General features: G+C 44.5%; 1 protein-coding gene across 1 annotated transcript in view; it reads right to left on the reverse strand.

Moving 5' to 3' along the window:
• LOC141994194 (uncharacterized) overlaps nt 1–9,489 on the reverse strand; it is a 30,366-nt gene extending 20,877 nt beyond the window's left edge. The window contains exons 1-3 of the mRNA XM_074964372.1: nt 9,352–9,489; nt 7,722–7,854; nt 6,703–6,757 (exon numbers count right to left, since the gene is read on the reverse strand). Of these exons, the coding sequence (XP_074820473.1) occupies nt 6,703–6,757 (55 nt within the window). The 5' untranslated portion in view covers nt 7,722–7,854; nt 9,352–9,489. The remainder of the gene's footprint in view (nt 1–6,702; nt 6,758–7,721; nt 7,855–9,351) is intronic.
• Nucleotides 9,490–18,630: the final 9,141 nt, after the last annotated feature.

Consider the following 18,630-nt stretch of genomic DNA (forward strand, 5'->3'; position numbering starts at 1 on the left):
TTTTTTATGTTTAAGATCCGCTAGGATTTCACCGTTAAGCCAAGCTGGTCGCCTGCCATATTTACTACTCTTTCGACTCATCGGGATGGTTTGTCCCTGTAACCTCAACAGGGATTCCTTGAAATACAGCCAGCTCTCTTGGACTCCTTTCCCCTTCATGTTAGTCCCCCAGGGGATCCTACCCATCCGCTCCCTGAGGGAGTCGAAGTCTGCTTTCCTGAAGTCCAGGATCCGTATCCTGCTGCTTACCTTTCTTCCCTGCGTCAGGATCCTGAACTCAACCAACTCATGGTCACTGCCTCCCAGATTCCCGTCCACTTTTGCTTCCCCCACTAATTCTTCCCTGTTTGTGAGCAGCAGGTCAAGAAAAGCTCCCCCCCTAGTTGGCTCGTCTAGCACTTGCACCAGGAAATTGTCCCCTATGCTTTCCAAAAACTTCCTGGATTGTCTATGCACCGCTGTATTGCTCTCCCAGCAAATATCAGGAAAATTAAAGTCACCCATGAGAACCAGGGCGTGCGATCTAGTAGCTTCTGCGAGTTGCCGGAAGAAAGCCTCATCCACCTCATCCCCCTGGTCCGGTGGTCTATAGCAGACTCCCACCACTACATCACTCTTGTTGCTCACACTTCTAAACTTAATCCATAGACACTCAGGTTTTTCTGCAGTTTCATACCGGAGCTCTGAACAGTCATACTGCTCCCTTACATACAGTGCTACTCCCCCACCTTTTCTGCCCTGCCTGTCCTTCCTGAACAGTTTATAACCATCCATGACAGTACTCCAGTCATGTGAGTTATCCCACCAAGTCTCTGTTATTCCAATGACATCATAACTCCTTGACATCAGCAGGACCAGTGGAGAAGTAAGGGTGGCATGGAATAAGTAGACCCCTATTCAGCCCAGCACCACACCACTATATCTGGCATCACAGCCCACACAGTACTGCCCACCATCTCTCTGGGGGCAGGACTTGGGCAGATAGGTAGAATGCATTAGGAATACAGCTGTCCCAACTACAGATACTGGGGATTTTCCCCACTGCTATCCTCACCTCATCAGAGCAGACATCACAGAACAGGAGCAAAACAGATCTACCAACCTGTCATAAGTTTCTGCCCCTGTACTTTTTGTTCACTTTGTCAAATAATTCCCCATTTTCCAAACCTGTTCCCTGTAACATAACTTTCCACGTTGTTTGAGGCATCTAAGCTTTAGGTAATATACCTCTGGAGTAATCTGAAACCTTTTAAACACAAACCCCCTTAACCCAATCATACAACATAGCATCATTTACATCCATATTATTCAAAATTTGTACAGCTCTACCAGGCAGTTTGGGGAGTAAGACAGTCATTCTCTGCTCAGCTGGGATTCTGTGTACTCCTCACATCTTTTTGAAGGTGGTCAAATCTTCCCAATGCAACCAGCCTTCCTGTAACTCAGGTAGTTTGTCTCAGCTGTGTGATCCATGGGCTGGTGGTTCCATCCTTGCATTTCCAGCTTTTTAAACTCATGCTGCCTTTCCATCTCCCTTTCTTGGGCTGTTGCCTCCTGCTGTTGCTTCTCGGCTTCCCACTGTCCAGCTGCATGAGTCTCCAGTGGGCCCCCACTTGTGCTGCTTTCTCTGTCTCCCACCAATGCTTGTCTGCCGCCCTCTGTCTAACTCTTTCTGTTAATTCCAGCCTTTTGGTCCTCGTGGCTAACACCAGCTTTTGGACCTCCATCTTGGCCAGTTCTAATTTCAGGGCTGCTTCACTGGGATGTGGTCCAGGCAGAGTTCCCAAGCCTGCACCCCCGCCCCCACCCATTTCTTTTTGAGGAGTCTGGCTTCTCTGCCTCTCACTTATGTTTCATGAGCACAGATCTCATTTCCTCAAGAGTTTTCCCTATAGCAACTAATCCACGTTCTGTGCACAGACGCTCAAACCGAGCACTGGTCTGTTTGGCTCAGGTTTCTTGCTTGCTCATTTTGCGTTGTCTTTTCTTTTGTTTCCCTTTCCTAAAATAAACCCCAAACAACAAAACATAATCGTTTTTCTCTCCCTGTTTCCCACCGTCTCACTTTTGAATCTCCCAGTAGCAATGTTATCTGGTATATAAGTGCCTTGAGCAAATGGGGTATAGATCCTGCCAACTACTCCACTGTGACTCTTCCTGGGGGTACCCAGGATTGTGAGGCACCTCATCACCACCCACCCTTAGTGAAAGGAAGTCTTGTCTGTGCCTATTGGGAGTCAGCTCCCCAACTCCACTGCCACTCCACTGTCCCCTCTAGGCCTATGCGGGGCCCTCTCTCTTTATTGGTTAGCGATAGGCACGCTCCAACCCTCGAGCTCTCTGAGCATCTCCCTGGAGTGTCCAGCCCCCATTCCACTAGACATGCGCAGTAGTCACAGATCCACTGTTTCCAAAGCATCAGCACACTCCAGTTTACCAGCTTCAACGCAGATCACCGCTCCGCTAGAGAGACAGCACTGAGATATGTTTATAGTGAAATCAAGTAAGAGTTTGTTTAACAAAGTATAGAGACTCAAGTGATAGCAAAAGAAGATTTGGAACCAAATGGTTACATATGAAGTAAAATTGTAACAAGCATTCTAGAACCTAGACTTACTTAACTAGCTCTTTTCCTGGCCTATGGAGCAATGCTCACTTAAAATCCTTCCAGTTTTGTATACCCAGGCATGACTATGATCTTCCATTTAAGAGACAAGGCACGCTGTCAATTTGCCTCCTTGGTGAAAGATCCAGGGTGTACCTGCACTGCCAGTTATACCCCAACAATTCACTGTCTTTACCTGTAAACAGGATTCCCTGCCTGCTCTTTATTTCTTCCTGGAAATTCTCTCTCATGAAGATATTGCACTCCCTTGATTAGAATCAGGTTCAGTATGTAAACAGACTTCCCCTGTAAAGCAGACAATCCACAATGACCAAGGAGAGAGATAAGTGTCTTTTACCCCCTACCTGCAAGGAATATGTTTGAAGTTTGTCACCTGCTGGTTATCTGCCCTAGGAATATAATTTTCAGCATAGAAACATTAACTCCTTAATTATTCTCCCATCCAGACACAGAGCAATGATTAAGATGACCAGTGGCCTACTGGCTCCCAGAAGAGATCTCACATGCCAGTCTTTAGTGAATTATTATGTTTTTATATCCAACTCAGAGGATCCTTGTAAAATCCTATGAACCCTCCGTGCCCTCTGCTAGTTGATACCTAGAGGTTCCTGGGTACCCTGGAACAAACTACCAAGGGAAGCGGCTGTTTCTCCATCTCTTGCATTCTTCAGATCAAGACTGATGCTTTTCTGGAAGGTCAGCTTTAGCCAAACACAAGTATTTGGTCTCCACGCATCAGTAACCAGGTGAAATTCTTTGGCTTGTGTTACACGGGATGGTATAACGATCTCTTCTGGCCTTAATCTATAAAACCATGTGATGCACCCCATGCACACCACACGTGTGAGTGAAGTACCAGAGTGGATACAGCAACACGAGTGTTATTTTGCAGTGTGTCTGCTCTCACTCAGGCTCAGCTAACTTGAGAGAAGTAATTTGAGTATCGATAACTCAAGTTAACTTTGCAGTGAAGGCACAGCCTTGGTGGCAAAAGCAGGACTGGTTCTTCAACCCAAAGAGCAGGAGTCTGAGGAAGTTCAGCACCCTAGGAGTGTATTCCCAATGCATTCTACCTATCTGCCCAAGTCCTGCCCCCAGAGTGATGGTGGGCAGTACTGTGTGGGCTATGATGCCAGATATAGTGGTGTGGTGCTGGGCTGAATAGGGGTCTACTTATTCCATGCCACCCTTACTTCTCCACTGCTGCTGGCGGTGGTACTGCATTCAAAGCTGGATGCCTGGCCTGCAGCTGCCACTCTCTGCTCTCCCTTCAGAACTGGGCAGCTAGAGGGGCATAAACTACTACAGACACAAATACATTTGAGAACCACTGATTTAGAATATAGAAAGGTCACAACGAGAAACTTCAATGTTCTCAAACTTGCTCTTGAATACAAAACCTTAATGAGACCTCCTCTGCTTTTGTATCAACAGATCAGCACCTTCTTGTTACACATTCCGTGCACTTGGGATGTTCTTCTGCCTTAACGCTGCTGAGATCACAATGTCAACCCTTGTGAAGAGTGTGAGACTGTAACACGATGCAGTCAGTTCTTTGTCTCTATATCTTATTCTCATTTAAAAGTTACTGAAAGTACGTACATGAAGAACAATACTCCATGTTCAGCAGTGACACATCTCCTGGCAGATGGAGGGAACCTTCACCAAGGGGTCTGTGTGATCAGTAACTTCCAAAATCACTCCATTGATTCTCTCATGGACTTCTGTAAACTGAATACACCTAGATGCTGTTGCAGCAGCATGGCACATGCCTGTATTCCACCAGCAGGTCTGCCCACTGCACTCATCTTTTCTCCGGGTTTCTAGTCCTTGGTATGACACTTGCAGGAGTAATGACCACCATTCTGGACAACACAGGGACCTGAACTGATGACCACCAGAGCTAAATGCATAAGCCTTTATAGTCTGTCTTAAAGAGGCAGGCTCTCAGGAGAACTCTCACAGCCTCACATTCTCTGTGGATTGGGCACAGGGCAAGACAACACACACACAGTGATCAGTGGGTTACATCAGCAAAATGTGACAAATTACTGAATGGTGCAATGGATGCATTTTGGCGAGTCACCATAATTTACAGATTGAAACAGTTTTGGAACTTAAACTATGATAAAGAAGGTTAATCACAGCGTAAATCATGTACAACCATCCTATCCTGCAGAGACAGGCTTGGAAGAATTTAATCTTTATTATAGTTTTGATGGATAATATAAATGTCTATTTTAAAGCATTTTTTCCAACTTCTTTATTGATTTACATTTTCACAACCGCAGGAAATTATGGTGAGGGGGGGTTAGACAATAATGGTTTAATGGCAGTAGACGCTGAGACTCAAAAAGTTAAAACTTTATAACCATGAAAACACAAACTGTCAACATCACATGCCAAAAAATACCAAGTAGATATCCTTGAACTCTAATAAGTTCTCAGGCAGAGTATTTCTTATCTTGCCTATCTGTAAGTTTATATTATCATCAATAGACATATTTTTTCCATTGGTTTTTGTGTGTACAATAGAATCAATGTTTATCAACAAAAACTGAATCCTTCTGAGCCTACTCACAGATGAGCAGCAAAGCATGAACACCTTGACCTTCAGAACTGGAGCATAAACCCTTATTACTGGAGCTACAGGAGTAACCAGCAGTAGAGTACATCAGCCACTGGAGGAGGACTTGACACACATTTTCCCCACCAGGTTACACAACTATTTATTAGTCAACAGTAGGGTACTGATGATCAGGAATCCTGGATTCTCTCTCTGGCTCTGGAAGATGAGTGTTTTTTTAGTGATTAGAGACAGGGGAACCAAAACTGGCTTACTCAGTCTAAAAAGCATGTGGTTTAGTCGATCAGATTGGAATGTGTCATGTTAGAAACAGAAACCTAGTTTCTGTTCCTGAATGTGATTTTCTGTAAGCTCTCTTACTTATTTTAAAAGATAGGGGTGTTCAGGAGCATTTCCCTGTCTTTTAGGGTTGGGAGTTTATGGCCTTATTAATACAGCGAATTGTATGGGACAGCAGAAGTTAGAAGAATTGAGAGTTGAACTTCTAGTCTTTTGCCCAGCTCAGGGATGCTTTCCCTAGGCAACAGGGTATTTGGTGAGGGAATCTGTTGGCCATTTTGTTGCCCCCTAGTGAGAGCATTCATCCCACAGCAGATGTTTTGGAGGACTTGGCTTGGTGCACAAATTTGCTATCATGAAAACAATGTTATAAAACGCTCCATAGACAAACACTATCGATGTGTAACTGATAGAATCAGCACTTGAGGAACAACCGTGTAAACAAAGGACACATCTCAGAGCGGTTTAGATTTCTCATCAAAAGGGATGTTTTTGAACTTTAGGAGTCTCTCTTTATCAATACATTTTTTATTGTTTGATAACTAGTTCTCAAACTTTACATCCTCTGTTGTTATGATTGGTTGGTTTGTTGCCATTTCAATTAGATTTCTGCAGAATAAATGCTTAAAGTTTGCATTACAGATTTTACTTTAACTGCGGAGAAGCTACAGCTCCACCATAATGTTCTTTTGTTAGTGACCATTAGCATGTCTCAGGTCCACTGTAATTTGTGAAGTTTTGTAGGCACTGTAGTTGGGGAAGGGGAAACACGTTCACCGACACAAAAGAGAACACAAAATATTGAGCCAAGTTCTCATGCAGCCTGGATCCCAGCTCAGGTTTCTGCTCTACCTACATGTATGCAGAGGATCTCTTTGTCCTCTGTTGCTATAGTATATAATGATGAATGGTAACAATTAACATAAAATAGTTAATTACGTGTTGCTATAACTTCCCATCCAAAATGTAACATCCAAGATGCATTATAATACAGACACACAAAATGCAGTCACTATATAGTTCTTAACAACTGTTTTAATCAACATACAGATTTTTTTTTAAATCTGTTTAGTTAGGCAAATAGCCTTCCAGACTCAAGAACAAAGAGCCTAATCACTTTCACACATTTTAAAACACAGACACTTATAAAATATAGTTCAAAGCTCCCTAAAGCTGCTTCCAGACTGAGCCTAGTTCCAAGGCACATTACCTGCAATGAATGCGCAGCCTTTACCCAGGGTCTCCAAGAAGAAACAGATCAGCATCTGTGAAAGGAAAACTGTTTAACCATCCAGTGACTTTAAAACTGGAATCCAAACATTAAAGAAACCACAGTAACTGCCAAGAAAGAAACACAATTCTCTTTTTCTGTGATATACAGGAGGTGGTTTACACCCAGACCCTCAAAGATTTTAAGGTGCCTATCTGCCATTGATTGATACCTTTGAGGATCTGGGCCTTAGACACTCCTCCACACCAGTAAAAGGCTAGACTAAGGCAGGGACACAACTACACGAGATCTAACTCAATTGATGAAAAGTCCTTCTCTCCTACTTATTGCTTGAATATACTGATCTAGAGACTACTCTCTGCCTTGGTTTCTTAAGCTCATTTTACCAAGGTAAAGGCAAGTCTCCAAGAAAATCGTCTGACCCAAGAAGCCAAAGTACAATGACACACAAAAAGTAGCAGCAATTGTAACACGAAGCCAGGTGCTTAGCTTGGTTAACTGTTGCATCTCCATTGACTTCATTGGAGCAACACTAATTTACATCAGCTGACTAATTAGCTGAAGATCAGTATGCAGACCAATTGGGAAGACACAACACCTCCAGAACTAAGCTTACCGGCAGGATGAAAATTCGGAAGCACTGACTCCTGTCTGGAAATCAATTAACCTGAGGCACTTAACATATTTGTAAGGGCTAGTGTGGACATCCAATGTGTTTATTGTTGGTTACAAATATTTGTTCCTTACCTTATGTATCAGTGCATGAAAGACACCTTTAGGTCACGTATAGTTTGCTCCGTAGGGGCCATTGCAGGAAATTTTCTAGTGCTTCATCCAGCCAAGTTTTAGTGTTTTCAAATATTTAGAAGTGGGCAGTAAGTGCTGTTTTGGCTTCTGTTTTTTAAGGAACTAGGCGGCAGTTAAAACAGCAGCATGCCATTAATAAGGGCTCATCTACACATGGAGCGACACTGGAATGCTTTAAATTTAAAACTTACCTTATTCTAGAATAATTTTCATGTGTTGACATGTCCAACTGAACCGAAGTAACCATGTTATCATAACTTTCTTCCAATTCCCTCATTCTTTGTTGATATACCCACTTGCTGCATCTTGTCTCAAAGCTGGATCCTGCAGACACATACACACACTAACCTTACTGATATAGTCCTATTAACTTCCAGTTGGGCTGCTCATGTGAGTAAAGTTACTCACACATACTTTGCAGGATGTAGGCTCTTCAAGGCAAGAGCCTATGACAACTGCACGGTGCCTAGCACAATGGGGTCTGACCCCAATCAAAGCATTTGGGGGCTACCATAATATTTGTGATCAGAACTCAATACACATTCATTGTTAGTCACAGAATTTAGTATTCCCTACTGCACTCCTTCATTTAGAGGTGCAGTGGAATCCTGTGGGCCCTGTTAACAATGAAAAAGATGCAAAGACAACTTGGGTTATAACTTGAGATGCCAATCAGTTGGTAGGTTTCAGAGTAGCAGCCGTGTTAGTCTGTATCCGCAAAAGGAAAAGGAGGACTTGTGGCACCTTAGAGACTAACAAATTTATTTCAGCATAAGGATGCATCTGATGAAGTGAGTTGTAGCTCACTAAAGTTTATGCTCAAATAAATTTGTTAGTCTCTAAGGTGCCACAAGTCCTCCTTTTCTTTTAATCAGTAGGTAGTGAGTGTTACATGTCAGTACCCTTCTGAACATGCTTATACCGTCCAGCTTCATAGCAGTCTGTGACTCCTGGGGAATGGCTCCTGGATCTCCTGTCCCCGGGGAGGGGGTAGAAAAGGGTGTTGCCATTCAATATTGGGGGAGAAAACAGAAATATAACACAATAATTTCCCTGTCTATTCCCCAAGAGGCTTGAGAGAACCAGGTGCAGGGTCCCAGGAGAAGGGAATGCTTTCCAGACACGTCCCCTTGGCCTGTCCCCAGTTTAGCTAAAAACATTTCCCAGCCCCTGGGGCGCCTTCTGCAGATACAGGCTTGTTCTGTGAACTCTCCCTGGTGCACCCTCTGCTCCAAGCCCGGCTCCCACACCGAGCCACGTCAAGCGGAGAGTCCAGAAAGCTGCACACGCCCCAGCATGGAGGCTCTCGCGGGCTGCGCTGCTGGCTGCGTTGCGGGGAGAAGGGAAGCTGTGATTTTTGCGTCTGACCGCCCAGTGCTGGCCACACCCGTAAGCCGCCTGCGCCTGCCAAGGATCGGGTGCACTCCGGTCCGTAGAAACCTACAGAAGGGTCGCTGGGGCAGATCATTGTGTGAAAGGGCCGGAGGCTCGGCCCGCCGAGGGACGCGCTCCCGGCAGATTTCTTCTCACCTTTGTTCTGGGCAGCGCGGGTTTCCTGCACGGCGGGGGCAGGAGAAGAAAAGCACCAAAGAAACCTTCCTAGTAACCCTCTTCCCAGCGCTGGCCCCATGCGAGGGGTGGGGTGGGGTATAAAAGATCATAGCAGGGGTGCAAAATCCCAGCTGGGGACGCGGTGACCGGACTAAGAGTGAAACCGAAAGTAAAGACAAGCCCAGCGAACAGCTGGCAGCCGGGGCAAGAAGGTGCCAGATCGCCAACAGCGGATCCGAATCTAAATTGTACATGACGCAACATACTTACCCCAGTTAATAGCAATCCTAGGGCGGCGGCCAGGGCTGCTAAAGACCCAGGTGAATGATATCCGCTGCCTTCCCTCCGCGACCTCGCCTTGCTCTATAAGGCTCTTCCTCTAGCAGGGCTCTAGGGGCAGGTCTACAGGAAGCCCGGCCTATCAGATCAGTACGTGGGGGGACAGATTTTTCACACCCCTGAGCGAGGCAGTTAAACCCATGTAAGGCCATACACGACATACTTCGGTATAACTACATCGCTCAAGGGTGTGAAAAATCCAGCCCTGCCCCTGAGATGAAGTTATACCGACCTTCACCCTGTGTAGACATAACTACTGGCTCTTGCCAAGGTGGAGTAACTAAGCCAGCCCGAGAGCTCTCTCCCATCCGCTTAGAGAGTCTTGACCAGAAGCGCTACAGTGACACAGCTGCATTGGTGCAGCAGCTCTGATCCAAGTTTGTAGTGTAGTCCTGCCCTAAGTTTTTATAGTGTAGACCTGGCCCCGGAGTTTGGCAGTAACTGCATGGCTTACCGGTGTCCATGCCCCTAAGCGATGTGCCGATACTGGCACACGTTTATAGCATAGGGCCAGCTCTACGCTATAAACGTACGTTGATATAACTGCCTCGCTCAGGGGTGTGAAAAATCCATGCCCCAGAACAACTTCGTTATACCTAGAGCCCTGCAAATCTGCGGATATCCACGGATGCAGACATTAGTGGACCATGTTTGTGGATCATGGATGTATGTGGATCCAAATTTTATATCTAGAACCCTGGAAATCTACAGATATCCACTTTATATCTATGTTGGTGGATCGCACATCGGATGCGGATACAAGTTTTGTATCTGTACAGGACTCGTGAAGACATGGCTGTGTCGGCAGGAGTGCTTCTCCCATCGATATAGCTACTGCCTCTTGTGAATGTGGATTAACGACGCTGACAGGAGAAGCTCTCCCATCAGTATAGTAGTGTCTTCCTTGAAGTGCTACAGCATTTTAAGTGTAGACGTGCCCCCAGTGTAAACAGCAATATATTACCTGGAAGCATTTTTCTCTCCATCTCATACTTTGACCTTCTGAATAAATGCTATATTTCAATAGAGGAGCTATTGTTTTGATCCAACAGAATTATTTCCTGGTAGCCTTGTGCAAACCATTAGCTCATATAAACCATGCAACTAACTTCTCTACCCTGTGCTGATGGGCTGTTTGCTCCAATCTTCCCTTTCCCTACAGTCTCCACTCCACACCTACTCCTAGAGTGACCAGATGTCCCAATTTTATAGGGACAGTCCCCATATTTAGGGCTTTGTCTTCTGTAGGTGCCTATTACCCCCCACCCCGTCCCAATTTTTCACACTTGCTGTCTGGTCACCCTACCTACTCCTCTTAATCTTCTTCTCTCCTGCCCTGTCCTTCTGAACCCCTTCCCTTTTCATCCCAGTTAGCTGATCCCCTCCTAAATAAACCCCACCACCTAAAAACGGTGGAATTAATATGCCACCAAATCAGTACAAGTGGTCATCAGTGACCATTTGTCTGGAGGTTGGGCCACCAGCACAGAGGATTTTTAGTACAGGCCATCAATGACCATCTATAGCAGATTGGGCAACTGGTGGCTTCCACCTCAGATCCTTTTTTCTTCTGGAACAGGGAATTGGGCCACCATTTGTCAAATGACATTGTGACATTCCCCTGGTGTTATCCGGACCAGTGATCTGCTAGGTCATTCCAGTCGTTGACTCTGGGAGCCAGCCTTACCCTGCTCTGCTGTGAGAACCCCCACTCCTGGGCTGTTCACGCACAGCCTCTGGCATGTAAGCTGCTCCTTAGATTGGGCAACCGAATGACACTAGCCAATATCTCCTGTCCCAGACACAACCCTAGGAACCTCTGTCTTGTAGTGTCAGTTATGCCCGCTGGACGCTGCAAGCTTATATGAGTTTGTCAGTTTAACAAAGAAATTGATATGCACCAGTCTTGTTATCCCAAATGCACTGCTTCAGGTAGAATAAACAAACAAATTTATTAACTACAAAGATAGATTTTAAGTGATATTAAGTGATAGGCAAAAAGTCAGAGTTAGTTACCAAAAGAAATAAAATAAAAGCACGCAGTCTAAACTCTCAACCCTATTAGACTGGGCAACATCTAGATTAAGCAGTTTTTCTCATCCCACTGGACATTAAAGTTCTTAATATAAAGGTTTTTTCCTTAAACCTGGGCCAATATCCTCTGTTGGAGTCTTGTCTTCTTCTCAGTGTCTTAGTTGCTTGCAGTGAACGTGGGGGCAGGAGAAGGGCCCAGTATGTGTCCACTCTGTCTGTTTTATACCCTCAGTCCATGTGCTTGGGGAGCACAAGTCCAGGCATGTCTGGGGGACATTGCTGAGTCTCTCCAAGCAAGGTTGAGCAATTCCCCTGGTGTGGCTCATGCAGGTGAGTCATTGCATTGTAGCTCCCTTGCTGGGCAATGGCTGTTGATGGGCTGATTGACACCATGCCCAGGCATTGGTTACTTTTCTTGCTGTTGCCTCTGGGGAACTAATATCTGGCTGATTCCCCAATTTACAGCATGTTTTAGTGACCACCATACAACACAATTCTAATTATTTCATATGCATTAATGATACACATATATGGATAGAGAAATGACTTTCAGCAGACCATAACCTTTCCCCGATACCTTACAAGGCATGCTTTATATGTAAGATCATGATTATATGAAAATGAGGAATATAGGGGTTACAGTTCGCTCCCCCAAGATATAGAATGTCACAGACCTACCTCTTGGGCAGGGGGAATCCCCCTGCATATCTCCCTGAGCCCTGGAGAGCCTGCTAGAGGAAAAGCATTTTTCTGACCTCCATTTGAAGCAGAGCCTAATGACATATGCCACCCTCATGTGTAGCTGTGTCATTTCATTCTTTTCACATAGGTCTACAGTACCATTTTGGAAGCTGTTTTGTTTACATAAATTACACATTTTGAATCAGTTGTCTTATTTCTTTTAAATTACATATTCTAATATTCCTCCTGCCCTAGCAGTTTGCTGGGTATAGGAATATATTGTAGCCTCAAGTATGAACACACTGAGGACATGAACTAGTTCATTTGTTTGTAGTTTTTCGCCATCTCCTCCAGGAAAAGATAAGAGCTGAGATAAGAGTGAGATAATTAGTAGGCTGCGGTAAGCAACTAAAAGAGCTGGCAAAGATGATGTTGGCACCACTGATCTCCATTCTGTGCTGTTCTCAGACACCGCGTCTCTCTCCCACTGCCCTGCTGCCCCATGTGTGACTGATAAGTCACCTGGAATGGAGCCACTGGAATTCTATGGGGGAGATCATGCAGGACAAGCTCTGTGAAGCTCCCTGTGAATTTGAAATACTCATCTCCCACTCAGTCAGCTAGAACTTTGAACATGCTGCTTAACCCACCTTGTATGGGCATTTTTACAGGGATAACTTGATAGCTGAATGGGCCACATATAGAGGTGGGTATAGATCCTGATTCAATGCCCTCCCCCATTCATCCACCCACCCATGTACTCATTCATCTCCATCCACCCTCCACTATATGAGAATTTGATCAGGCTCTTATTTGGTAATTTGATTCCTGTTCTGTTAGAATTTGTGTACTGATTAGGGTTACTTACACTTTATAGACCACCAGCTGTATAAGCATTGGCATCATAAAATCTCAATAAATAATATCTAAGGGATAGTTTAGAATATTGTTTATTTTTAAAAATGACCTCTCCTACCTTAAGAGTTTGGGTTGGAAAAAAAATTGGAAGGGAAAGTAATAGAAAAAAAATCAACCCACCAAAAAAGAAGGCATATATATATATATATAACTATTTTGATGCAATTTATTCAGTACCGATACTATGTACCTCACAATGAAACCAAAACAATTAAAAAGCATTTGGAATATTAGCCTGTAGGGTAAGACTGGGGTGGTCCAATGAGACAAGAAAACAAAGGCAGACACACAGGACTCATGAAAGAAGTGAATGGACTCCTCTGAAGAGGGCAAGCAGAAGTGTGTCAAAGACTCTGTAAAGAAGAAAAGGAAGACAGTGTTGTACTTCTGTGAAACCACTCTGAACACAGAAACCAACAGTACTTGTGTACGTGCCTGATCCAACACCAACTGAAGTCAATGGAAAGACTCCAGTTGACTCCAAGAGGCATTTAGATCAGGTCCAATGTGAACAGAGTGTGATTCTGGTGATTTTGGTATCCTTTTATTATATTGTGCTTAGATTTGTAAAATAAATAGTGAACAAAAAGCTTATTTCTCTATGATAATTTAGGTAATTAAGGAGATCATTAAAATCAAGTGTTACAACATAGTGCCAACAGTTGGCTTCATCCAAAATCAATTCCCCAAATACTTCTGAATTGTTACAATATCGCTGCACAAAAAGCACAAAACAAGGTTCCCAGTCTGTCCCTTACATTATAACACACTTTCACTTCCAGCCTGCCGTAATCAAAAGCCTGGAGAAACAGATGGCTCTTCAATCTTACTGCATGTGCCTGTCTGAAAGTGCTTGTGTTAGTGCTCACACACACTTTCAAAGTGAAAGATGAAGAAATTGTATTAACTAAGCCAGACCCTAATTGTGCCCACTGATATTTATGTGTAATTCCCATTGAAATGTTCATGGTGCCAACATATAGCAGGATCAGGGCAGATAAAGAAGTAATGCCATGCTTTGCTGTCCAATGGGAAAAGGGATGGTGGATGTGGGTGGTGAGGGGGTATCTGGCATCCAGAACTGAGCATAGTGTGTGGAGCAGAAATGATTATGAGGCATCCGGGACTTTTGAGTCTGTGGCCTAACGCTAGTTGATTTGGACATGCCATTTCTGATATATGAGAATTGGATACATGCTTTTTTTGCCATATATAAATCAGGAATGGTTTGGCCTTGACACTGGAAATGTATTTGGAACAGGACCAGTTTTATATGTGAGTTTTGGGGCTGTATATTTTGGAGGCTAATCACCGCTGAATTAGGAATGTCTCAACAATCCATTGGGCTTGACAAGCTTCCGCCCTGGGCATGCTAATGACTCCGTTCTATAAGGCGCAGAGTACTGATGAGTAATTCTATCGACCTCAATGAGACTTACTCATGTGCTTAAAGTAAATTGACGGGACTACTCGTGCTTAAAGTTAAGCATGTGCATAATGCTTTGCTGAACTGGGGCCCAAGTCAGGAGCAACTCCACTGAACTCATTAGAGTTACACTGATGTAAATGAAGGAGCGTAAGGGATAGATTGGGCCTTGTGTTTTCTGATTTTTGTGGTTTGAAAAAGGCTCATCACTTTACATTCTTTCTTGTGCTTTAGGGCGGTTTCTAGACAGTATCAATTGATATTGAAATAGACAATTAACAGAGATTTACCACCTGCACGATTTGCCCCTGGGGTCCTGTCTTTCTCTCTGTCATGTTTGGTTAATATGATCTGCAAAGCAGCGATGAGTTAGTTCTTGGCTGATGTTTCATACACAAGACAAACCTAGTGCAAGGGATATCATGTTGCTTGTGGAATGAAACAGCTGGGATACTTACAGCACACAAAGATTGCTAGGAGAGGAAGAAGGGATACTATGGCCATGCTGTGACAGTTAAATCAACAGACTCTGTGCAGCCTTTTTCTGTGGATTATAAGACAAACCAAGAGAAAATTAGAGTGTCAGCCTGTTTAATAAATCTGCATTGAAGCCAAGCCTCAGTGATCTTTCTGGAGCACAACTAGTTGAAAAATGGGAGAAAGAAATAGTGAAAACTTTTACAAAGGAAATGTCTGGCTTTTGTCAAATTTTCCAGAGTTCCGATGAGCTAAAAAACTAACAAAAATTATTCTCCCTCCCCACCCCCAAATTTGCCCTTGGATTCCCCTCTTCCCATTTTTTATAGACATTTTGATTTCAGTGGAAGTTAGGAGTTACTTTTGTGGATCTGAGCTTCCCTGGCCAGTGCTAGTTCTGAGTTATAGCTGAAGGTGTGTCTGTGTAAGGGGAGAACAGGGACACTTGTATTTCATGTCAGGCATGAGATTCAGCCTCAGCATAACATCTGTGATACCATTTCCCAAAATGAGGGATTGTCAGACATGCAGTATTTACATGCAGGTCTCCAAAGGATCTAATCTCACCTTGGAGTTGGTGGATCTTCTTTATTAGGAGAACAGCAAACAGCACAACTAAAATCACCCCACAGGAGCAGCGAAGTCCAGCGTGCGCTTTGCTGGGAAAGAGAAAGAAAACAAGAAGGTGTTTGCCTACCTGAGACACCTAAATCAGAAGGGGAATTGGGATGGCTCATGGCAGTTTGGCGAGCCCGTCCCGTTTTCTGGAAGCTGCCACCTTGTGGTCCACAGTCAAACTGTTCATTTAAAAAAAAAAAATTAAGGCCCAGATTTACTGATAGGCTCTAGCTGCTTTGAGTAGCTCTGGTGATGCAAATCAGCCATAAATCTGGCTTAAATCTTGAGCGGGATTTATGGCTGCCTCACATCACTCAAGCAATATAAAGCAGCCAAAGAGTATCAGTGAATCTGGCTCTAATGTTTTGTCTACACTGCACATCACTGGCAGGGGAGGTGTAGCTACTCGCTGCAGTGGAAACAGCTGTGGTGTGTAGCTACACACGCCAATGAAAAGCTCTGGCAGGGTGGAAGCAGTGGGACACTACTTTGCTGAAAATAGCAGTGTAGATGGGGGAGACACTGCTTGGGCATGTAGAGAGCTGTGTAGTGTACATACCCACAGAGTTCAGGCATTTCTTTCCTTGTCTAAGCAGCGCCTCACCATCTACACTTGCTCTTAACCCCTGTGTTGGATGTGTGTGTGTGTGTGTAATGTATGTGCTCTACACACTGCCCTAAGGAGTGTGCAGCGTAGATGCACATTAAGGCTTTTAGACTTTCTAGGGCAGATGACCTTCAAGATGTGAACTGATGCAAGCTGGTGTATTGATGAAAAGAAGGAGGGTCCAGTGGTTGGGCACTAGCTTCAGAGACCTTGTTTCAATTCCCTGCTCTTCTACAGAGTCCCTGAGGGCCCTTGGCCAAGTTACTTAGTCCCAGCTCCTCAAAGGTATTTAGGCATCTATCTCCCATTGATTTCAATGTTGTGTTTGAACACTAAGGGCTTGGCTACACTACAAAATTAAAACAATGAGGAGTACTTGTGGCACCTTAGAGACTAACAAATTTATTTGGGCATAAGCTTTCATGGGCTAATACCCTGGGGTTTAGCCCACGAAAGCTTATGCCCAAATAAATTTGTTAGTCTCTAAGGTGCCACAAGTACTCCTTTTTGTTTTTGCTGATACAGACTAACACAGCTACCACTCTGAAACTACAAAATTAAGTTGATTTTATCTAATACGACCTTGAGCCTCTGAATTAACTAAGTCGATTGTGCGTGGCCACACCTTGCTCATTGTCTCGATGGAGTGTATCCTCACTAGCTGTGCCTGCATTGATGCACAAAGCAGTGCATCGTGGGTAGCTATCCCAAAGTGCAACTTGCCGCATTGTGTTTTGTGAAGTCTGTGCAATGCCTCATAGGACCAAAACACTGTTGCAGGGAAGAATGGGAACATTGTGTTGGCATCCTATGATGCATTGTGCTTCCTCTCTCATATCAATGGCAAACAACCCAGTGGTTTTCACGCCTTAAAACCACCGTGCATACACCATAACCCCAGAAGCATGGAGCCTGCTCACTTGTGCACTCTTGCTGTGAGCATCTCAAACACCTCATGCCTTCTCCTGCAGTATTTCCAGAGCTGAAGTAGGGTTCGCCACACGGAACAGCGATGTCCTGCAAGCAGCCCTGCTGCAAGCCATTGAAGAAAACAATTCACAGTTGCTGCTGGCAGTCACAGAGCAGCTGCACTCTGTTGAGCACTGTTTCTGGTAGCATGAAAGAAGCACTGACATGTGGGACCACATTGTTTTGCAGGTATGGGATGATAAGCAGTGGCTGCAGAACTTTTGAATGCAGAAAGCCACCTTCCAGGAACTTTGTGCAGAGCTTTCCCCTGCCTTGCAGTTCAGCAACACAAAAGCGAGAGCTGCTCTGACACTGGAGAAGCAAGTGGCGATCACTATTTCGAAGCTTGCAATGGCAGGCCCCGACAGTTACCGATCAGTGGGGAATCAATTTGGAGTAGGTAAATCAACTGTGGGAGCTACTATGCTCCAAGTGTGCAGGGCCATTAATTGTCTTCTGCTATGAAGAGTAGTGAGTCTGGGAAATGTGCAGGACATAGTGGATGGTTTTGCTGTGATGGGGTTCCCTAATTGCAGTGGGGCGATAGATGGCACACGTATCCCCAGCTTGGCACCAGACCACCTTGCCAAAGAGTACATAAACCAAAAGGGATACTTTTCAATAGTATTGCAAGCGCTGGTGGATGACATGGGGGCGTTTCACCTACATCAGCGTAGGATGGTCGGGAAAGGTTCATGACACATGCATCTTTAGGAACTTGGGTCTGTTCAAAAAGCTGCAATCCGGAACTTTCTTTCCAGACCACAAAATGAACATTGACAACATTGAGATGCCTATAGTTATCCTGGGGGACCCAGCCTACCCCTTGCTCCCATGGCTCATGAAGCCATACACTGGCCATCTGGACAGCAGTAAGGAATGGTTCAACTATAGGCTCAGCAAGTGCAGAAGGGTGATTGAATGTGCCTTTGGTCATTTAAAAGGGCGCTGGAGAAGTTTATTAACAAGATTGGACCTTAGTGAAGAGAACATCCCCATGGTTATAGCTGCATGCTGTGTGCTCCATAATATCTGTGGAAAAAAGGGGGAAAATTTTCTGCAGGGGTGGGCAGTTGAGACAGATTGCATGGCAGCCATTTTTGAGCAGCCAGACACCAGAGCAATAAGAAGAGCACAGCAAGGGGCGGCTGCGTATCCGCGAGGCTTTGAAAAGCCGTTTCAGTAATGAGTCTCAGTAATGTGAGCTGCTTGTCTGCGTTGTGCTTTCCCAAACCTTCACCAGCCTTGTATCACTGTCCCTGTAAAACCAAACCCCCTCACCCAAGCCCACTGCTTCTACTCAATAAAGAACATTTATTTCTTGAATCCATTTACTTTATTTAACAAACATAAGTAAAGAGGGAGAACAGAAAGAAAAGGTAACCTTGGGGAAAAGGGGTTGTAAAGTTGGAATGGGAGAAACATTTTCAGCTGTGTGGCATAACACCATCAAAGGTCTGTGAACAGGCACCTTCTGTTC

Source organism: Natator depressus, chromosome 9, assembly GCF_965152275.1.
Source record: "Natator depressus isolate rNatDep1 chromosome 9, rNatDep2.hap1, whole genome shotgun sequence".
NCBI lineage: Eukaryota > Metazoa > Chordata > Testudines > Cheloniidae > Natator > Natator depressus.